This window comes from Lolium rigidum, chromosome 2, assembly GCF_022539505.1.
Source record: "Lolium rigidum isolate FL_2022 chromosome 2, APGP_CSIRO_Lrig_0.1, whole genome shotgun sequence".
NCBI lineage: Eukaryota > Viridiplantae > Streptophyta > Magnoliopsida > Poales > Poaceae > Lolium > Lolium rigidum.
Window position 1 is genome coordinate 170,250,334 of NC_061509.1, and position 24,733 is coordinate 170,275,066.

The window sequence follows — 24,733 nt, forward strand, 5'->3', positions numbered from 1 at the left end:
TAAAATAGAGATGAACTCGATCGAGAGAAGATTTTAACGCTCAAATATGTTCATTTGTCCCTCTGGTAAAAAATACACTCTGCGTTTAAGCCAAATGGTCGCAGCTGTTTTCGCCGTGCACGCTCTGCGTTTACGGCGAACTTGCAGTGATTGGCCTCGTCGTTTAGCCGAGCCAAACCCGCACGCTTGTTCCCACGTGCATAAGCTGGTAGCAAGAGGAATGCCAACGGGGCCAGTCCTCTCCTCTCCTCTCCCTAAATCTGAGACAAGCTCTGCACGTCACTAGCCTGCATGAACAGTCTAACCCAGAAGTCCATCTCGTCATTGCTCGACGTCGGCGAAGCACTGTCTGCACCGAACGGGTCGCCGGCTTCCATGCCGGCACTGGAGCTGCTGTCCACCGTCATTGCCAGTGTCTCCGACCAGAAACTGTCGTCGATCTGAAACTCGTGCGAGTCTGGGCTAAAGCTTTCAGTGGTCTCCAACGACGAGGTCGCCATCGAGTAGCCAGTGCCGGACGACGACGTGGGTTCCTCCGGCAGCACTGGCGCGGAGGACGGACCATCGTGTGTAATCACGGACGTCGTCACAGCCGCATGCTTCTTGGCCTTGCGCTTGGGCGCAGCGGAGGATTCGAGTCGCTTCTTGAGGTGCGTGTGCCAGACATTCTTGATCTCGTTGTCCGTCCTCCCGGGCAGCCTCGCCGCGATCATAGACCATCTGTTGCCGAGCATGGCGTGGAGCTGGATGATGGCGTCTTCCTCGTCGATGGTGAAGTTGCCGCGCTTGACGTCCGGGCGGAGGTAGTTGATCCACCGGAGGCGGCAGCTCTTGCCGCAGCGCAGCAGCCCGGCCTGTTTCGGCAGCGCCCGCCAGTTGCTGTGGCCGTGCCGCTCGATGTGGGCGACGAGGATACTGTCTTCCTCCGCCGTCCACGGCCCCCTGTTGAGCCCAAGCTTCTCGCAGCAGGGAGACCTCCCCATTGCTAGGTAGCTCAGCTCTATTGGGGTCTCGAAAGTAAGGGCAGAGCGATTCGATCCCAAGCTCAGCTCTCTTCTTCACCACTCGTTCCTTCAGTAGTTCAGTGTACGTGTGAGGGGTGGACTGTTCGGTACGTTGACGCTTGCTGGCTGCCTGAGGCCTGAGCTGCTCGAACGGGTACGGCTGATGCTGTGTGTTCGACTTAGATCGCGAGGGCCTCGCCCCATATATACATGCTAGGTGTGCGACGACAGCAAAACGTGGTCAATTGGGGCTTGGGAGCAGCTTCCTCGAGGCCACGACATGGGCGACAAAACGAGGGGGAATAGTAGCGTGAACTCCTACCCAGCTCGTTCCTATTTTATTGTTTGGATCACGGACTCCATGTCCGTTGCTTTGTTCATTTTTCTATTGCGCAACTTGTTTCTAGCTACTTCATAGTTTGTGTGGTCTCAAGCATTAGTCTACGCTGCTCCACTGAAGAAGGTGATTATGTGTTTCTGGTCGCATGGTTAAGCGTAAACACAGTCAGTGTTCATAATCTACTGCAATGATGGTGATTTCGAGGTTAATGTATCAATGAATCTTAAACTAGAATGGTTAGTCCTATATTGAGTTGAAAGTTTCACCATTAGGAGGTGACGTTCCATTTACTAAATCCGAAGACTGTAAATTTGGAGTTTTGTACTGACTTGAAACTTGGTTCAGTAGGATGGGCGGAGGCTGGGATTGCTATTTGAGAAATGAAAATGTGAAGTTGATACTTTTAATCTTATTATAATAATACAGCTTGAAATCTTTGAAGGCAGTGTAGACCGAAGTAATAGCTCAAATTTCCGGACTGAACTAAATATTTGTGCTCAAAAATTTCTATGGCGGCTGCCACGGGAGTATGGCTTCTTGATACATACCCGTGACCCTCACCCTCCCACCCTCCCGCACCCCACCCTCCCAGCCCTAACCGCCGCCGCCGCCGCCGGTAGCGCCGCCGGGGCAAAGACCCACGGGGCGTGGCGGCGGCAGGGGCCCTTCCTCGTCGATGCGTGGTGGATGGCGGCCGGATCTCCCCTCCTCGACGCATGGTGGACCGACAGGCGCGGATGGGATGGGCGGCGGCGGCCTGCGCCCCCTTCTCCCGTCAGCTCTCCCCCGGTGGACCGGCCGGCGCGGATGGGATGGGCGGCGGCGGCCTGCGCTGCGGTCTCCTTCCTCCCATCGGCTCTCCACGACACTCCAGCAGGGACTGGTGGTGGGCGGCGTCCAGGCCCATGGCCTGCGCCAATTCCGCCCCCCCTCCCGCCTCTCGTCGGTGAGTGGAGGCGATCTCGGGCTTCACCCGCGACACGAGGTCGCCCGGGGCAGCAACCTTGGGTACGATGGTGGAGGTGGCCCTCTTCTTCGCCGGAGAGGGTCGGCCTGCGGTTGTTGGTGGTGGATCTATCGATATATCACCGTGTTCCGGCGGCGAGATGGAGAAGCATGTAAGCCGGCGACTGTGTCGCCGATGGAGGGTTGTAGTGGCCATCCTGGGATGGTCGCCGACGTGGTGTCCGACCTGAATAAAGGCGGTGGTCGTAGGGTCTCTCTTGCGTGAAGAGGAAGACCTACCGGAGGCCTGGACTCGTGATCTGGCCGGAGTGTTGAGTTCTGGAAGGCTCCGCCGGTGAATGTAACGGTGTTTTTTGCCTGGAGTTTGCTGGATCGGTGGTATTCGGTCGTGCGCACCCATGCTTTTATTCCAACCGATTGGTTCTGGAGGGAGCGGCGCGAAGCTCTTTTTTTGTGTTGACATCAAGTGACTACGAATCCATGATGAAAGTCGGAAGAAGAGAAGTTCATGAAGGCCGGAGGGGAGGACTAGCTAAGGGAGGTTCAAGTCTCCGCGTTGTTGAGGGACTTGCTTGGTGTTCCGGGCTTCACAACAGCGGTATGAAACTGGGGCGACAACACGGGTGAAGTTCGAGTCCTACCTTTCGGGGTGAAAACCCAAGGTCCGGCCTTAGCCTGGTTGTGCCCGGCAATGACCTTGTTGGAGGCATTGTTTTGAGAGCGGGGACTATCTTCAGGGTGAAAACCTAAGATCGTTGATCGGGCGACGACGGTGTTAGAGCACTGTTCCCTTCTTGGAGGCGTTGTTTTTGGAGAGTCTGGATTTCAGGTGTTGTCTTGGCGGTGGATGTATTGCTGTCGTTAGGCCCGCGATACTGTAGCGGGACTTTTCTTTCTTAGTTTTCTTTTCCTTTTTTTTGGTTGTGTGCATCTGTAGTGCCATTAGGGTGGTGCGTTGTTGCAGAGGCTGAGTGTAATTGGTATCTTTTTGATATTAATATATTCCCTTTATCGAAAAAAATATAGATTTGAAGTAATTTGTTTTTTTTTGCTCGGCAAACATGTTTAGTAGGGCATTGAGAAATGCGGTTATCGATCGGTAGCCACCATGGTGGAGGTAATATGTACTTTTTTTGTTAAAGGAAAACAAGTGATAAACAAGCTAGCTAGGGCAATCAACTTAACTACACCACAACAACTTGCATCGATATCATTATTAAAGTATTACCACAAAAATAGGTTATACATGGAATCAGAACATGTGAACCACCGGTATAATAACCATACCAGCCATCCTCAAAACCTACTGTGGTACGAAGATCCATACCCAAACGAGTTGTCAGAACTAGAATTCCAAACTAACTAGTGGTGATTGGTCTACTTAAAGCACTAGGCCACTCTGAGGAGGGGCAGATCTACCTTCCCTCTCACACCCAAGCTTGCTGGTGGTGCGATAATACACGACTCTCTGTAAAAAAAAAATTGTTCAAAAAATGGCACATCTCTCTCTCGAATCTCAGATTTTTTATCCGGCAATATTTGTGGTAATTGGATGGAAACCGGAAAAGTTCCCGATGTATTTGTTGCCGCTTAATATATTTCAGATTTTTTTAATTTAATTAGTTATAGTGGAATATGGAAGGCTAACAAAAACTTTTGATTATTTTTCTCGGTTTTCACACTTCCTGCCTACTAGGTAGGGGTGTAAACACCTCGGACCGGAATTTGCTCATACCATATCCTTTACCATATTTTTTTTTCAGATTCGGAACAAAGCAAATATTGATCGGTTTCGGATTCGAATGCGAATATACCGGACCGTGGATTCAAATTAGAAATGGAGCGGACTCGGACCGGAAACAAAACAGTCAGATATGTGCTCTCATCGGTAGATAGTTATAGTTCTTGCAAATCTTGAGGAGAGCTTTACACTTTCAGTCTTGTGCAGTTAATAAAAAAGAGACACAATGCGCTAGAAACTCAAGCATTTAGAGATAAACATGATCCCCAAACGAATTTGGTAACTTAATAACTACTAATATTATTGCAAGATGGGACCTGGCTTTTGACTCAAAAATCAGATTATCCCCTTTAAAATCTTCAGATTATCCTAAATAAAATTTGGATAATCCATATCCGCATGCTATTTGCTACCATATCATATACCGTATCCGGAGTTTCACTTCGGAATTGGATATCTTTATTCGATGGATTCTTTTAAATCGGATATGGATATTTTAAAACGAATTCGGCGCCGGTTTTGGTGCGTAAATTATCCTATCCGTCTACACCCCTACTAGTTGGGCCTTCAGAGGAAGAAGGGCAAAAAAAGCGCCCGCTAGATGGATTCGAACGCACGACAATGGCACAATGGGTGATGACAATGAATTCTATAAACCACTGCATAGTTGAGTTTGCTTGGCCAACAATTTATGTCAGAATTGATCTACTCTATTCTAACCTGCAATGTTTTGAACTCAGATTTTATTTGAAATTTCTCAAACGGTAAGAAAAGCCTTGATTTCTATTAGTATCAATTAGAAAACGGATCTAGCAATAGCTTCCATCAAAAAATGGGTCGTTGAAAATCCTTGGACTTGGCCTTTGGCCCAATATTGTAGACTGTTTCCTCAAGGTTTCTGTTTCTCGGTGGACTAACCAACGAATATGCTCTATCACTGACATAATTGATGATTTTGGGGTTGCCCACTGAACGAGCTGTCATTCTCTTCCCGGCGCTGTTCGACTGTTTTGGATAAAACGAACCTTCTTCCTTTCTCTCTGAATGGGCGCGGGTCGAGGCTCCAGCTTCAGACTACCTTTCCCCTTTGGGACTTAGAGGATCTCCAGCCGCGTCTCCCAAAGCGTTCATCAAATCGCGCCGGATTGAGCGTTTGTGGGACGTGTTTTGTTCGTGCCGCGTTTGGGGGACGTCGCTCCCCAACCGCGTCCCCCAAACGCCTCCCCCAAACATTTAAAATACTTTTTTGGCATTTTTATTTTAATTTCCACAAACTAATACATAATTGGGAACGTGGTTTACATGAAGACACAGTTTGGAACATGGTTTTCCACAAACTAATACATAGTTTGAACCATGGTGGACATTAATATAAAATTTTGCAAAAAAACTAAACCTAACTAGGCCGTGCATCGAATGTTTCCTGTGTTCGCTGCTAAGAAAGAACACTCGAGGGCACACCCAGTCACCCAAACTGGAAAATCCAGCGGGAGGATGGTGCCCTTGTTGGTTCTACCGATGAGGCGAACATCCAGAAACTTCCGTGCATGTATTCGCTGCGAAGAAACAACACTCTTCATCATCAGTCGTCCTCCTCGTCGGTGCTGTCGCCGTGGTAGTCCCGGCGGCAGCGCGTCTCGTCGAAGACCTTGACGCTCATGTCCCTGTCGCCAAAGTAGGAGAACAGGAGGATGAAGCCGGCTTCGAGGCTGTGGTGCCGCGCGAACTTCTCCCAGCCGATGTTGAGGTACATATTGTCGCGCGCGTCGTAGATCACGTCGACGATCCACCGGTAGTAGCCGCACGCAGCCTCCCGCAGATGCATCGTGCGCGGGCGGTCGTCGCCGGTGACGTAGTCGGCGAAGGAGTCCGGCAGCCTCTGGATGCCGCGCGGGTCGCCCTTGAGGATGAGGACGAACTCGAACAGCACGTCCGGCTCCACGTCCATCTCCGACGATGAAGCCGACGGCGTGGGAGGCGACGACGAGCGTTCAGCTCTGCCGCGGCCACGACCACGACCACGGCCGCGAGGTCGGCCTCCACCTCTACCAGACATAGCGTCGAGTCTTGTTGAGATGGTGGCGACTAGGGTTTGGGAGAGAGGCGCTAGGGTTTGTCACTAGTAGGAAAAGCCTCATCAGTGGCGCACAAAAAAATAATTCTGTGGCGCATGGGCGGTGCGCCACAGAAACGTCGCCACAAAAATAAGGTTTCTGTGGCACACGGGACCGTGCGCCACAGAATTAAGGTTTCTGTGGCGCACTAGGTGTGGTGCGCCACAGAAATAAGTGGTTCTATGGCGCATATGATCTAGCTGCGCCACAGAAATAGGTGCGCCACTGAATTATATTTTGGTGTGCCACAGAACAATGTACAGGTATACTCGATTTTGTGCTCCATGGTGTATTATACAGGTTTTATACAGATTTTATACAGGTTTTGTACACAGTATACAGGTTATATAATGATATAATATAGACCGATATAATATGGACATATATAATCATCACATTACTTAGAGCCCGATCGAGTTATACATATAGCTCCATACAACTCATAATCCATGCAAATTAATTAAGTTCATCATCTCTAGATACAAATGAAGTGACACCGGCTGCCACCTACACTAGGATGAAATAGAGTACCGCCGCGACGATGGTGAGCAAGAGCGAGAGCACAAGGAAGGTCTTCATCTTCATCTTGCTCTTGTTCGCTTGGTGCTTCCTCCACTTGGCAACCGCCTCGTGTCTAGTCGGGTACCCTTTGTAGCAGTTGCCGCTGAACTTGTGCACCTGTTTCTTGCACTCCTCCCACTCCTCGTACACTCCTGGAACCCGCCCCTCGAACACGACGTAGTACGTCATCTCTATGGACACAAGGCATATTAGTATATAACACAATGGAAAGAGTTAGAGGGTTCACATGCATACATATTCACAAGAATTAAAGCAAGAAAATAATAATAAACCTAAAAGACATATAGCATCGGTATCACATAAGTAATATGGTTCAACGATAACGACTACAATAGTAATTGAAGTCCAACAACGACGACCACCGTTTCGAGCAAATTAAGCAAGTTTAGTTTACAACACGGTACAAATTGTCCATCGATTCAAAGTAATGCTAGGCACACCGGCCTCGGTCAACGAGACGTCTTCTTGAGCGGCTCCGGGAACGGCTTGTACAAGTCCTTCGTCGTCCACATCCTTCCATCACCCTGGTTGTTTCGGCCCCTGAATGAGAATCCTCAGGTGTATGTACCTTTGCTTGGTGCACAACCACGGGGGTAGGTTGTAAGGCCATACAAACACAGGCCAGGTGCTATGCGTGCTACTCTGGTTGCCGAACGGATTGAGTCCATCGGTGCTCATACCCAGCCTGATGTTCCTTCGTCGCCCCCGAACCTAGGGAAGGCGATGTCCAATGCTTCCCACTGTCCAGCGTCTGAAGGGTGTGTCAGCATATAGCCCATCTCTGGAACTTCTTCGGGCTTCTGCCTTTCCGCGTGCCATTGCATGAGCTTTGCTTCCTTAGGGTCCACGAAATACCGCTGCAGACGGGGAGTGATAGGAAAGTACCATACCACTTTTCGAGGTACCTTCTTGTTCCCAACCTTGTACCGTCCGTGGCCGCACACCGGACATGTGGTTTGATGATCCACAAGTATAGGGGATCGCAACAGTCTTCGAGGGAAGTAAAACCCAATTTATTGATTCGACACAAGGGGAGACAAAGAATACTTGAAAGCCTTAACAGCGGAGTTGTCAATTCAGCTGCACCTGGAAACAGACTTGCTCGCAAGAGTTTATCAGTAGTAACAGTTTTATAGTAGTAGCAGTAGTGAAATAACAGCAGCAAAGTAACAAAGACAACAGTAGTGATTTTAGTAAACAGCAGGATTAAAATACTGTAGGCACGGGGACGGATGACGGGCGTTGCATGGATGAGAGAAACTCATATAACAATCATAGCAGGGCATTTGCAGATAATAATAAAACGGTATCCAAGTACAAAGCAATCAATAGGCATGTGTTCCAATTATAGTCGTACGTGCTCGCAATGAGAAACTTGCACAACATCTTTTGTCCTACCAACCGGTGGCAGCCGGGCCTCAAAGGAAACTACTGGATATTAAGGTACTCCTTTTAATAGAGTACCGGAGCAAAGCATTAACACTCCGTGAACACATGTGATCCTCACGTCACTACCATCCCCTCCGGTTGTCCCAATTTCCGTCACTTCGGGGCCATTGGTTCCGGACAGCGACATGTGTATACAACTTGCAGGTAAGACCATAAACAATGAATATCATGATGAAACAATAACATGTTCAGATCTGAGATCATGGCACTCGGGCCCTAGTGACAAGCATTAAGCATAACAAGTTGCAACAATATCATCAAAGTACCAATTACGGACACTAGGCACTATGCCCTAACAATCTTATGCTAAAACATGACCAATCTCATCCAATGCCTACCATCACCTTCGGCCTACAGCGGGGGAATTACTCACACATGGATGGGGGAAACATGGCTGGTTGATGGAGAGGCGTTGGCGGTGATGATGGCGATGATCTCCTCCAATTCCCCGTCCCGGCGGAGTGCCAGAACGGAGACTTCTGGCTCCCGAGACGGAGTTTCGCGATGTGGCGGCGTTCTGGAGGGTTTCTGGCGACTTCGACTTCTCTTCGTGCGTTTTTAGGTCGAGGCCGATAAATAGTCCGAAGGAGGGCGTCGGAGGCCAGCCGAGGGGGCCACACTATAGGGCCGCGTGGGCCCCCCCTAGGCCGCGTCGCCTTATGGTGTGGGGCCCTCGGGCCTCCACTTGATTTGTCCTTCTGGCTCCGTCAGTATTCTGGGAAAATAGGGCCTTCCGTCAAAATCCCGAGGTTTTTCCTGAAAGTTGGATTTACGCACAAAAACGAGACACCGGAACGGTTCTGCTGAAAACGGCGTTAGTCCGTGTTAGTTGCATCCAAAATACACAAATTAGAGGCAAAACAATAGCAAAAGTGTTCGGGAAAGTAGATACGTTTTGGACGTATCAACTCCCCCAAGCTTAGCTTATTGCTTGTCCTCAAGCAATTCGGTTAACAACTGAGCGATAAAAGAACTTTCACGAACACATTTGTTCATATGATGTATATATTCTCATGATATGGCTAATACTTAAGCGAGTTCATAATAGGGTACATGCAAATAAGATCATCTAACAGCTATGTCAATCATGAAGAGGTACCAACAATTAATAATAAACATCATGAATCATGTATATAAGCAGGATTGCAATGTTCATAAGAGAGTATGATAAAGTGGTATCTCGCTTGCATGTATTTGATCGGCAAAACATAAATGCCCGGGCACCTCTGGAGTTCATAGAAAGACTAGAAGTAGTGATTGTCAAAGATAAAAGCATCAAAGTTATACCACAATCAATCATATTTTGAGACAAGCATATTACACTAAGAATGACAGTTGTGCTCTCAAGAAAGTGCTCAAAGAAAGGATGGAGACACAACATAAAAGTAAAAGATTGACCCTTCGCAGAGGGAAGCAGGGATTAACATGCACTAGAGCTTTTCATTTGTAAATCAGAAGTAAAATTATTTGAGAGGTGTTTGTTGTTGTCAACGAATGGTAATGGGTACACCAACTACCTCGCCAAACGGACTTTCAAGAGCGGCTCCCATGAATTATTTGCATGTTTATGTGGCACTCCTTCCCACCTTTCTTACACAAACCATGGCTAACCGAATCCTCGGGTGCCTGCCAACAATCACATACCATGAAGGAGTGCCTTTTTAATTTAGTTTTATTATGATGATGACACTCCCCCGAACCTTTTCTTACACAAGCCATGGCTAACCGAATCCTTCGGGTGCCGTCCAACAATCACAAACCATGGAGGAGTGTCTATTTAAATTAATTAATTCGGGACTGGGAATCCCATTGCCAGCTCTTTTTGCAAAATTATTGGATAAGCGGATGTGCCACTAGTCCATATGAGAGTCCGTCAAAAGTAAATGACAAGGTTGAAAGCTAAACACCACATACTTCCTCATGAGCTATGAAACATTAACACAATTTGAGAAGCATTTTGAAGGTTTTAAAGGTAGCGCATGAGAATTTACTTGGAATGGTTTGAAATGCCATGCATAGGTATTTATGGTGGACACTCTGGAATAACTTGGTTTTCATGTGTTCGGAGGCACGAGCAGCGTTCCCGCTCAGTACAAGTGAAGGCTAGCAAAAGACTAGGGGGCGACAAATCAAGAGAGCAGTAATTGTCATAATCATGCTTGCGGCAAAATAAATTAAGCGAGGCATAAAAGTGATACAAGAACTGCGAAGCAATGTAAATCATTGAGGCTTAATTGACTTTTGTTCAGTCATATGCATGCGTGAGCATGTGCCAAGTCGATATAAATGAATTATTCGAGAGGAGGATACCACAATGCCATACTTACTTATGAATAAAACAATGCAAGCAAACATCCATGACATGCTACTCATATTAATAAATTGGAGCTAAACATGAGAGATCATGAACTACTAGACTTTCTTAAATGACATATACCTCACATGAACCAACTAAGCATGCTCACATGGATGAGTATATGTACAAAAATGAAAACAAATAGAGTTCATACCAGCCTCTCACCACAATCAGATTGTCGTTGATCGTCATTATTGCCTTTTCACTTGTGTAGCTTGGATAATATGAAATGAAAACCACGCTCCAGCCACCGAAGACCATTGAACTCATGATGAACTTTACAAACCAAAGAAGAACAGCAAATATTTTTGGTGTTTTCGAATTTGAGAACAAGAACAAAAGGAAACAAGCAAACAAAGCAAAATCTTTTTGGGTTTCCTTATAGCAAACTAGCAATAGCAAATAAAGCGAAACAAATGCAAGAAACCAAGATAAACAAATGATGAAGAGAAACAACAGAAATATTTTTGGTCTTTTTGTGTTTTGGGAAAGAAACAAAGTGAAAGCAAGAAATAACAAACTAAAAGAAACACGAGAAAAGCGAGATGGCAGAAATCTGCCAAAACCTGACAAGCAGTACAGAAATCGATTTTTACAAAAATCTTACGTTGCTCAGCTCGAAAAGTGTTCAACTAATGAAAGTTAGATAACAACCTGGGGAACCTGCACAAAAATTGGCAGCTCAAAATAACGCTCTGGCTGTGCGCACGAATTTTTCTAGTAACAGTCCAGAATCTGTTTTCAGGCAGCACTTCCCCAAATATCATCTCCCTCTCATCAGAAAACCACTCAAAGAGACTAAACAAGTATGTACAAGTATCCAGCAACCATAATATGCAAAGAATGAGTGATGCCGGTATACTTCTGTAATATCCCAGGTATTGGGGTTACAAAAATAGAGGTTACAGATGTGTGCATTGCATTCATGCATAGAAAATCTGGGGAATTTTCGCGCTTTAAAGTAAAACAGATCCACGATGACTCGAAGTTTCACTTGACCTTGGTGGCATTGAAGTAGCTCATCAAGTCAAGCGCTATAAACCTCAATGTGACTTTGCTAAAACCTTGTTTTGGGTAGAGATGATTTGATCTAAGGGGTTAGATCAAATGGAACTAATAATCAACACAACAACACTTTACTCAATGATCAATTTCTTGATCTTATAAAAGATTAGAATATGGTAATCCTTGTCATGGCATATGAACATCAATTCATTTGGAAGTCAAGTAACAATAAAATGGAGAAAACATTCTTGACTTATCTTTTCCATGTCCTAAACTAATTCTTGATCCTACCATGAACCTCAGGGTATTCATTCTACTTTATTCTTGGAAACATAACAAGGAGATCAACTCTAGAAAGATATACCTATCTCTATTCCATGTTGTTATACCTCAAACCTAGAGAGGTGAGAGTCCTATTTCATTTATGGAAGCAATGACAAACCTAAAGGCAAACCTCGGATATGCATCCAAGTATTCAAATCATCATCTTCAAGAAAAACCCTAGGATATTATTCAAGACCTCCCCTCAAGAGAGAACCCATCAATATTAACCATAGATATTGGTGACCACATAATTATCTTTGGAGAATAACCTTAGGTTAGTATGAAGTCCTTCCCAAGTGAGAGAGCCATTCATATCAATTCTAGCTTTACCTATTAATTAATAGAGGACAATCTTTGAACTAAAGTATTGGGTTGAAAACCATTTCATCTTGGAATGGTGGGATAACCTAATATCACATGGAATAATATCATACCCTGAATTGATAAGGTGAGAAAGAGACTAACCCAATTAAGCTAGACAAATGAAACCTTAGCTTAGATACCTAAGGAGATATTAGGAGTACACCATAAACCCTAGAATAACCATTCTTAAATGAGAAAGCTCAACCTATGGTGTTATACTCAAGATAATTGAGACAACCATAACCATGCCCATTTAAGAAACTATAAAAGAAAGTATATATATTAATTGATCAAGACAACACTTGATCTTGAGAGTGGGAAACCTATTTAATGAGAGATCCCTAGGAATCCAAACCTTGATCATTATAAATAGAGTGATGATCATAAACCCTAAGAACTTGAGGTAGAGATATTAAGAACAAGTGGATCATGCTTAATCCATGCTCATGCTCTTGAGGCATGTGAGGATAAGTTAAACCCTAATAGTATAAATAGATATCATTCACCACATGAAATCATAGGGAGGTAATTAATAAGCAACCCTAAACTTATATTCCTACCTTAACTTGTGAATCACTTGGTGATCATAAGTACAATTCTACCACATCTACATTCCACTTGTTCTTCACCTAAGAAACATAAGAAAACCTTAGTGTAAAACTCCATACTTAATATGGTGAGAAATCATCCATTCATATGACCAAAGTTAACTATAAAAAGAACTATAACAACTTTAGTTACTTTAACAATAGATCAAGGCTATAATAGCAAACTATTGGTATAAGATAAAACCAATTCTCAAGTCCTTAGTAATTAAAGGGAGAGCAGAAACAATTAAACCACTAACCATATTACCTTGGTTAGGGGAGATTAAAACCTAGCAAATGCAATATGGTGTCATCTCAACTCTATGAACTAGAATTATATCTCAACTCTAGTTTATGTATCACTATGGTGATCATGATATAAACCCATGCTATAATTGAGATTCAAACCAAATGCCATTAGGTAAATATCATGGGAATCCTAATGGTTCATTAATTAAATACAATGTTTCGATTATAAAACATAAGAGCCACCTAATGCTAAATCCTATAAGATAAACCATGATGGAAACAATCCCTTCTGAAATACTTTCAAATGTAGTGAGAGTATTAACCTTAATAAGGGGGTTGTACTAGAAATGATAAAACCTTAATAAATATGTGCTCACATAAAATCATATGCAAGTGATTAATTCCCTAAATAGAAAACAAGACATAACCAAAACTTCTGAAATACTTTGAGAATAAAGTAGCAACTCTTAGATTTCTAAATTGAATGGAATTCATAACAAAAAGGAAATGAGTGAAAATATCAATTCATGTCTAATTGCTACTTTGAATAAGACACCAATATGCAATACAATCTAATACCAAGTAATTAATTCAAATGAAATAGTGGGAAATAGTCATTGCATTACATGTTCATTGAATTAACATAATTGAGACACCTGAAATTAAAATTTGGATTAAAAGCGAGAATACAAAATAGGAAATATAAAACGAGAAAATGGATAAAAGAGAAAAAGAGAGAAGCTTCACCTGGACCTTACCCGCTCGGCCAAGCCCACCAGGCACAGACCCACCGAAGCCCGAGGCCCGGTCCAGCAGCCGAAGCCAGCACAGCCCACGTACCCCTTCAACAGAAAAAAATAAAAAGAGCTCGTCCTCATCTCTTCTCCGTGCATGGTGGCCAGCGCGACGCCGTGGCCGTCTTCACCTCGTCGTTGTCGACCTCCCCCTCGTCCGAGAGCATGACGAGGCGTGCCTCGAGCCCTATAAATACCCTGGTCGACGAATTAGCTCAGTTTCTTCCTCTTTCCTCACCAATTCCATCCATGCCGAAACCTGGCCCCGCCGATCTCCCTCACCGCCGGCGAACGAGGCCTCCCCGAGCCAACCTAAGCACACCAGCGTGACGGCCGCCCTCGACAAGCTCAGCTCACGGAAGGAATCGAGCTGAGGTGCCCGGAATCGACGCCGACGCCACCGTCTTCTCCGACACCGGCAGCTACGAATTCCGGCGAACCCGCCTACCCCGAGCTTCGTCGACCACACCAACACAACCAGGGTATAAATGCGCATCTTTAGAGCTATTATTTGCATAGTCTCATAGCCTGTAGCTCGTCATAGCTAGCTCACCGGAGTTGCTCCGCCGCGGGCTTACTCTCCGGCGATGCTCCGGTGACCCCCTCGAGTAGTCATCACCACCATTCGATTCCTCGCGTCACAGGGGTTCGTTTGAAGCCAGTCGCGCGTCCTGGGGCACCAAAAATTGGCGGCGCCACCGTGCATAGACCCGCCGGCGTTTAAACGTCGGTAGGGGTCAACCTCACAGTCAACACTGCCTGTGTCGTGCCCGCGTGGCAGCTGACGTGGCCTAAGGCCCACCAGTCAGTGACCCTCTGAGTAGTTTAACCGGGTACCTTTAGTTATTTCCTTTTAAATTTAAATCCAGTCAATTACTGCAACTTCAAAGAAATTTAGAAAATCCAAATTAAGTCAGAAAAATATAAATGAGATATTAAAATTCCTAGAAAAGAATACTCTATCCAATAAAAATATAAAAGGAAATTCTTATTTTTAATAAAAATTTACTTATTTAATACTTGTTAATTAAGCCTTTACTTTTAATTCCAAATTCAATTAAAATTCAATAATTAGTAAAAATCTTATAAAATAGATAAAAACCAGTAAGTAAATAAGGAAAACATTAAAATTAGTTTTCCTTTTCTATTAACTTATTAAATCCTTATTAGGAGGATTTAAAACCATCATTAATAAATACCTTAATTATTAATTATTTAAAAATAATAAAATATCAAATCTAATATTATTTTTATTTCAAATTTATTAATAACTTCAACTTTATCAATGAAGTTATTAATCCAATAATTATAGGGTTATTAGCAAACCCTAATTCCATATGGATTACAACCCTATCATTTCATGTTGAACTCTAAAACCCTAAATTAATTAGGAACCCTAGTTCCATTATTACATGTGAACCCTAATTTGCTTCTAACCTAAAACCAAGGTTAGAACTGGTGATCATAGTACTTTATTTCAAGTCATAGAGCCATCATTAGCAACTAAAGGACATACCTATGTTCACATAAAATGTAAAAGACCATCACTAATATATGGGTAACCCATGTGTCCATTTTCATCAGACCTAAATATTCAAGTAGGGTTAACCAAGTATAATCCCTAGATCCTATTACCAAAGCCATAATCCATATTCTTTCCTACTTAGCCTCACACCAATGTGATGAACCTCAGGTGCAACTATGCCAAAGCCTGAGCATTACCTAACCATATTCCACTAAACCCTACTAGTATTGGATGTTTATCAACCATCCTGTTCAGGAGCCAATCACTCCTTACTTAATAGAACCAACAGTAAAACCTAGACCACCTCAACCCTAATGGATATACTTCTTATTATTTAAGAAGTATGTTCTTCAAAAGTCATTCTTTTAAAGAAAATAAGGAATCATCATCAATCCTGCCTAATAGGACCTATAGACAATAGCCATCTATCACCAACAAGGTATATCAACCTTGATGGCCACTATTTAAAATAAATAGCTCAAGATGCTTTGACTTAGCTCAACACTTACAAGTTATAGCTTTTGATGAATCCAACTATGTTGGGATCCATCTACTCCTTACCCTAGAAACTAGTTGGAACTCATAATAAACCATAGAACGCCACAAACCCGATTATTATACTTATCCTTTATTAACGAATATGTTCTTCAAAAGTTATTCTTTTGAATTATATAATAAGTAATCATCAACCATGCATTATAGGACTTAAAATTGACAACTTGCTCTTTCCTTGTTATACGGCTACTATACCTGGTTGTGTATGATTGTTACTATCCATTTAGCCACCTGCTTATAAATCTAAAACAACACAAACCTGAATAAGAACCTTGTTTGTGAATCACTCTAAAAGTGCAACACACCGAAACCAATCATTACCACTCACTAATCCTAAATCATCGGGGTTAGGTCACGCTTAGAGCGATTGCATCTCATTCTTATGCATTATTGCATCCTTGCCAATCTTTTAAACATCGTCCTTACCGGACGATGATTGCTATTTCAGAATTTGGAGTTATTGCGTATCGAAGACCTTGTCTGCATAATCTTGCAGCCAAGAAAGGCAAGTTCATCACTTGCTCATGTCATTTGAGTATTTTTATCAAATTACTTGCAAAGTACTATGGTTATCACGATTGCATAAAAACCAAAACCACTACTTTCATAACTATGAATATGACTATGTGGTGGGAAATGGAACCATGGATTGTGTTGATATGGTGGAGGTTCCATTGCACGGGTTTATATCCATCTAGGATTAAACAACAAATGTAGCCGATGATTCTTGTGCCGTAATACCCGTGTTAACCATAAGATCCGGAGTGGGACGGAGTAGTCAAAAGTGTTTCCACCTCTCGTTCATCAACGGATGCGCTTTACCGTAGACACTTGTATCTGTCAGGGCAAGCGGTTGGCTGGGGAAGCCTTAACTCCCCACGGCATAGTCCGTAGACACTTGTCGCTCGAAGTGCAAGCGGTTGGCTGGGGAGGCCTTAAGTCCCCACGGTATTGCGGTCTATGATGGGTTGCTGCTACCGGCGAAGGAGTTTGGTTAACGAGTCCCAAACTGTTGTCGTGGTCGGGGTCCACCCGTGAGTGGGAATAATGGGACCGGCGAGGACCCAGGGTCGGGGTATGCAACAAAGGGTGGGTGTTCGAGGTAGCGGAGGAACATGATTGGCTAGACCTTATACCGGGCCTCACACCATAGGAAGTGTGGACGGGAAGATCACCCGGTTGGCACCAAGGTTAAGATCTCTTATGGGTAAAGCAACACACCTCGCAGAGTGTAAAGAACCGTGACCTGTCACTCCCTGTTCCGGGATATGGAACCGCAAACGCGGCCGGAAAGGAGCTCCATGAAGTTCTAGTAAACCGGTGAAGGCTGACGGACATAGTTCTTCCGAATAAAAGCAACCTTTTGAAGAAATGGTTATGAAAACCTGCATTGGTATTAGACTTTCCGGTCTAATGTCGTAGCTAGTGCATCAAACACCTCTTTCCTATAATGAACTTGTTGAGTACGCTCGTACTCATCCCACTCTTAAATCCCCTGCTTAGATATGGAGGCATCGAAGGAGTATCCACAGTGCAACTCGAAGGCCGAGGAGTCAACAACTACTCCAAGAGACAAGACCCTATCAGAGGAGTCAGATACCACATACATCAAGGAGAAAACCTAGTTTAGCCATAGAAGGGAACTAGTTTCCTAAACCTAGCTCCTACTTAGCTAGAATCTATTCTTAGCCTCTTTAGCTAGTTAAATACTCTACAAATAGAGTTCGTGATAAGACTAGATCACGAGTCGTTCTTCTGAAGTTGATTTGCAGTTTTACTTCATTGTAAAGTAGGAGGCTGTGATGATCTTATGTAACAGAGTCAATGTTGTAATTCTATAGACATGCCTTGGACCCGCATATGTTTCTGTTGTACCACTCTGAGCGATATAATACTAGTGGAACGGTGTTTCATTGGTGTTATATTAGACTTGCATACTACACCATGCAGTGGTATCGTCGGGTCACCACGGTTGGTATCGAGCAAATGCTTTGACCTTAGGATTAAAACCCTTTAAAGGAGACCTATAGGATTGGTAGTGTCTATAGGAAGTTGTTTTAGATAAACCAAATACTTCTTATGACTTGAGATGGATATTCACTTGAGAATAATCCTGACACACTTGAGTCAACATTTCTTACATAGCTTACTAAGATAAAATTAAGTTAGTTAGCTAATCCCCAAACAAATAGTACACCATGAAGTCCTTAAACAATAGATGAGTAAATCACAGTTGGTATACAATACATGATAGTCCAAAGAGAGGATACAACCATAAGGAAGATATCCTATTGGAAGATGTGTACCAACATATGATATGATTAAGTAAGAGTTATCCAGACTGGTAATAGGAGTTATATCAATTGATGAAGATAATTAAGATATCCTAATAGAAGATGTAGACCAAGTTAAGTAATGAGTAAGTAAAACTATCTAGACATGTGAAACAATTGATAGTAAGTGATAACTATGAGTCATATGAGGTAGTATAGACCATGATGAGTCAATCATGGGAGATAAGGAAGAGAGATATGAATAAAATATGATTACTTACATGGTAGAGTTGTTAATCATATATGATTCACCCGAGAATCATTATGTGATGGAATAGAACATTATAAGTGTTTTGGAGGAGTACAATAAGAAGCCAAGTGCTAAACAATAGTGCAAGAATTATGTTCCAAAAACCATGGGAACTGTGTCAAGAACATTAGGTCCATAGCCTTACGATACAATAACGTGGAAGTATAGGAGCTATAATCCAATAGTGATGTGTCTAGAATAGTGATGTTAGAATCGGACATATCATTGAAGTAGTCCTCAACAAAATGGAAGCTAAGTTAGTATTTCCAAAGAAAATTAGGTTAACCACAACTATCCTAGACCACTTTGTTTCAAGTTTATCTCATTGCAAATGTGCAATTAAGGTAAAGGTTGAGACAAATAGTAGAATTCCCTATATTCGTGCTAAGTATCACGATATAAACCTATCTTATGTGGTGTTCTATACTACACATCAGAGCCTGATGTTTAGAGATGTCTTACTCAACAATCATATTCAGGCTTATGATGATGTGTATTATATGCACAAAGCTGAATCTTCTTGGATTTTATTGGATTTTCATTGTTTGACTAGTTCCATACATGAGGTTAGACTTTGATATGCAAATGCATGTTGCAATATCAAGTCCTTACTTGATGCTATAGATCTAGAGGGTAATGGTATTCGAGTGAGGAAGTGACGAATTCTGAAGATTCTGAAGACAAGATGAAGGTTCATCAGGAAAAGGAAGTAAAGTTGTGGGATGTAACCACAATACTCGGAATGAAGTACAATCAGAAACTCATGCTTACCTCAACAGAGGAGTACTTTTGTACGAAAGAAGCATGAAGGTGAGAAATATAATGATTATGGTGAAGCTGAAGCAGATCCATAGTCAACATAGAAGAGGGAATGCATGGGAAATCACTTAAGATACTATATTCATAGTGTCAGCTAGTGGTTTTTCTTGCAAAATAAACCCTGAATGAAGGAAGATGATTTAGGAAACCATAGCAGATATAAGAAGACCATAGTCGATATCAGAAGACCACAATTGGTATAATATCAATACTGCGAGATAAAGTAGAAGATGTCTCGTCCAGTTGATCAGAACCTATAATAGAACCCATTTTTAGATATCAAATAGCCACAGTTGGTATAATAACCACAACTGGTATCAGTTAGTATTACAAATAGTCCACGATTTAATTATTTGTAACAAAATTTTGTGAACAAATAAAATCTTGTCAGCCAGATAGCTAGATCTATAATCAGTTAGTCGAAGGATTCACATTGGATGTCCGCAATTGAGTGGATACACCACAAACATTATTCGCGAGACCTTAGAAGAAGTAAAACCCATAAGTTAGAACCAGACCAATATTCCAACCATAAGTCCAATAGTTGGAAGAAAGGGAGTTGAAGACCATAAGAAAACTCTAAGGGGTAGAGTAAACATTAAGTTGGATGTACAATAACTCAATATTTTGAGTAAGGTAGAAGAAGAAGGTCTGAACTGAGAGGAAGTTCGATCTTATTTTCATAAGATTGTTGAACATTACTTTCAGAAGGATGTCAGACCAGAAGCCGAGGTTCATACCTCGAGGAAGTAAGAAGTGGACTATAACTTGAGAAAGTGAGTAATATTTACTCAGAAGTACACAAGCTCAAGTAAATCAAGCATAAAGAAGTTGGACGAAGAAAATACCATAGACCAAATACAGTTCAAGAAGGCCAAAGACTGTAGTAGATTGACCATACCAAAACTAAAGTCTATTTAAAAGATTCCTTTCATGGAACCTAGATAACCCAAAATAGTTATAGGTATCAACTATAAACCATGATTGGATGGACTAAATGAGTCTAATCCATTCTTAAGAGGAATAAACCATCAGGATCATTTCCATGTTAAGTACCTTACTTAATACCATTATAGCAGTTTTGGTAGTAAGGGAAAACAAAGACCTAATTAGCAATTAGAAGTTTATTATCAAACTAGCCTTCAAATAAGACCAGCAGCACCAGAAGAAGTCTCAATCATTGAATCTTCAATGAGATAGGAAACAAGATTATAATCGTTGGAAGAAATCAATGAATCAAAGTAAGAACCATGGTTCAGAGACAAGTATTATTAGATTCTAGAGAAAAATCATAGCACTGGAGTAAGAAACTAATGTTCAGAGACAGATACTAATGGTTCCAGGAAGAATCTGGATAAGGGATATATACTATTATATCCAGTAAGATCAATACGGAGTTCGAGAAAAGTCGTTGTCTGCACAAGTCAGATCCACACTCCGGAAACGTGAGAGAGTTCAAACTTCGAGGACGAAGTTTAGTTTAAGGGGTAGAGACTGTAATATCCCAGGTATTGGGGTTACAAAAATAGAGGAAACAGATGTGTGCATTGCATTCATGCATAGAAAATGCTGGGAATTTTCGCTTTAAAGTAAAACAATCACAAGAATGGCGAAGTTTCACTTGACCTTGGTGGCATTGAAGTAGCTCATCAAGTCAAGCGCTATAAACCTCAATGTGACTTTGCTAAAACCTTGTTTTGGGTAGAGATGATTTGATCTAAGGGGTTAGATCAAATGGAACTAATAATCAACACAACAACACTTTACTCAATGATCAATTTCTTGATCTTATAAAAGATTAGAATATGGTAATCCTTGTCATGGCATATGAACATCAATTCATTTGGAAGTCAAGTAACAATAAAATGGAGAAAACATTCTTGACTTATCTTTTCCATGTCCTAAACTAATTCTTGATCCTACCATGAACCTCAGGGTATTCATTCTACTTTATTCTTGGAAACATAACAAGGAGATCAACTCTAGAAAGATATACCTATCTCTATTCCATGTTGTTATACCTCAAACCTAGAGAGGTGAGAGTCCTATTTCATTTATGGAAGCAATGACAAACCTAAAGGCAAACCTCGGATATGCATCCAAGTATTCAAATCATCATCTTAAAGAAAAACCCTAGGATATTATTCAAGACCTCCCCTCAAGAGAGAACCCATCAATATTAACCATAGATATTGGTGACCACATAATTATCTTTGGAGAATAACCTTAGGTTAGTATTGAAGTCCTTCCCAAGTGAGAGAGCCATTCATATCAATTCTAGCTTTACCTATTAATTAATAGAGGACAATCTTTGAACTAAAGTATTGGGTTGAAAACCATTTCATCTTGGAATGGTGGGATAACCTAATATCACATGGAATAATATCATACCCTGAATTGATAAGGTGAGGAAGAGACTAACCCAATTAAGCTAGACAAATGAAACCTTAGCTTAGATACCTAAGGAGATATTAGGAGTACACCATAAACCCTAGAATAACCATTCTTAAATGAGAAAGCTCAACCTATGGTGTTATACTCAAGATAATTGAGACAACCATAACCATGCCCATTTAAGAAACTATAAAAGAAAGTATATATATTAATTGATCAAGACAACACTTGATCTTGAGAGTGGGAAACCTATTTAATGAGAGATCCCTAGGAATCCAAACCTTGATCATTATAAATAGAGTGATGATCATAAACCCTAAGAACTTGAGGTAGAGATATTAAGAACAAGTGGATCATGCTTAATCCATGCTCATGCTCTTGAGGCATGTGAGGATAAGTTAAACCCTAATAGTATAAATAGATATCATTCACCACATGAAATCATAGGGAGGTAATTAATAAGCAACCCTAAACTTATATTCCTACCTTAACTTGTGAATCACTTGGTGATCATAAGTACAATTCTACCACATCTACATTCCACTTGTTCTTCACCTAAGAAACATAAGAAAACCTTAGTGTAAAACTCCATACTTAATATGGTGAGAAATCATCCATTCATACGACCAAAGTTAACTATAAAAGAACTATAACAACTTTAGTTACTTTAACAATAGATCAAGGCTATAATAGCAAACTATTGGTATAAGATAAAACCAATTCTCAAGTCCTTAGTAATTAAAGGGAGAGCAGAAACAATTAAACCACTAACCATATTACCTTGGTTAGGGGAGATTAAAACCTAGCAAATGCAATATGGTGTCATCTCAACTCTATGAACTAGAATTATATCTCAACTCTAGTTTATGTATCACTATGGTGATCATGATATAAACCCATGCTATAATTGAGATTCAAACCAAATGCCATTAGGTAAATATCATGGGAATCCTAATGGTTCATTAATTAAATACAATGTTTCAATTATAAAACATAAGAGCCACCTAATGCTAAATCCTATAAGATAAACCATGATGGAAACAATCCCTTCGAAATACTTTCAAATGTAGTGAGAGTATTAACCTTAATAAGGGGGTTGTACTAGAAATGATAAAACCTTAATAAATATGTGCTCACATAAAATCATATGCAAGGGATTAATTCCCTAAATAGAAAACAAGACATAACAAAAACTTCTGAAATACTTTGAGAATAAAGTAGCAACTCTTAGATTTCTAAATTGAATGGAATTCATAACAAAAAGGAAATGAGTGAAAATATCAATTCATGTCTAATTGCTACTTTGAATAAGACACCAATATGCAATACAATCTAATACCAAGTAATTAATTCAAATGAAATAGTGGGAAATAGTCATTGCATTACATGTTCATTGAATTAACATAATTGAGACACCTGAAATTAAAATTTGGATTAAAAGCAGAATACAAAATAGGAAATATAAAACAGAAAATAGATAAAAGAGAAAAAAGAGAGAAGCTTCACCTGGACCTTACCTGCTCGGCCAAGCCCACCAGCACAGCCCACCAGAAGCCCAGGCCCAGTCCAGCAGCCGAAGCCAGCACAGCCCACGTACCCCTTCAACAGAAAAAAATAAAAAGAGCTCGTCCTCATCTCTTCTCCGTGCATGGTGGCCAGCGCGACGCCGTGGCCGTCTTCACCTCGTCGCTGTCGACCTCCCCCTCGTCCGAGAGCATGACGAGGCGTGCCTCGAGCCCTATAAATACCCTGGTCGACGAATTAGCTCAGTTTCTTCCTCTTTCCTCACCAATTCCATCCATGCCGAAACCTGGCCCCGCCAGTCTCCCTCACCGCCGGCGAACGAGGCCTCTCCGAGCCAACCTAAGCACACCAGCGTGACGGCCGCCCTCGACAAGCTCAGCTCACGGAAGGAATCGAGCTGAGGTGCCCGGAATCGACGCCGACGCCACCGTCTTCTCCGACACCGGCAGCTACGAATTCCGGCGAACCCGCCTACCCCGAGCTTCGTCGACCACACCAACACAACCAGGGTATATATGCGCATCTTTAGAGCTATTATTTGCATAGTCTCATAGCCTGTAGCTCGTCATAGCTAGCTCACCGGAGTTGCTCCACCGCGGGCTTACTCTCCGGCGATGCTCCGGTGACCCCCTCGAGTAGTCATCACCACCATTCGATTCCTCGCGTCACAGGGGTTCGTTTGAAGCCAGTCGCGCGTCCCGGGGCACCAAAAATTGGCGGCGCCACCGTGCATAGACCCGTCGGCGTTTAAACGTCGGTAGGGGTCAACCTCACAGTCAACACTGACTGTGTCGTGCCCGCGTGGCAGCTGACGTGGCCTAAGGCCCACCAGTCAGTGACCCTCTGGGTAGTTTAACCGGGTACCTTTAGTTATTTCCTTTTAAATTTAAATCCAGTAAATTAGTGCAACTTCAAAGAAATTTAGAAAATCCAAATTAAGTCAGAAAAATATAAATGAGATATTAAAATTCCTAGAAAAGAAAACTCTATCCAATAAAAATATAAAAGGAAATTCTTATTTTTAATAAAAATTTACTTATTTAATACTTGTTAATTAAGCCTTTACTTTTAATTCCAAATTCAATTAAAATTCAATAATTAGTAAAAATCTTATAAAATAGATAAAAACCAGTAAGTAAATAAGGAAAACATTAAAATTAGTTTTCCTTTTCTATTAACTTATTAAATCCTTATTAGGAGGATTTAAAACCATGATTAATAAATACCTTAATTATTAATTATTTAAAAATAATAAAATATCAAATCTAATATTATTTTTATTTCAAATTTATTAATAACTTCAACTTTATCAATGAAGTTATTAATCCAATAATTATAGGGTTATTAGCAAACCCTAATTCCATATGGAATAGTATTACAACCCTATCATTTCATGTTGAACTCTAAAACCCTAAATTAATTAGGAACCCTAGTTCCATTATTACATGTGAACCCTAAT

General features: G+C 41.9%; 1 protein-coding gene across 1 annotated transcript; it reads right to left on the reverse strand.

Annotated features, from left to right (window-relative positions):
• Window positions 1-254: 254 nt before the first annotated feature.
• On the reverse strand, window positions 255-983 carry LOC124687683 (transcription factor MYB30-like). Its single transcript, XM_047221444.1, has one exon. It carries the CDS (start codon window positions 981-983, stop codon window positions 255-257), a length of 729 nt encoding a protein of 242 aa, XP_047077400.1.
• Window positions 984-24,733: the final 23,750 nt, after the last annotated feature.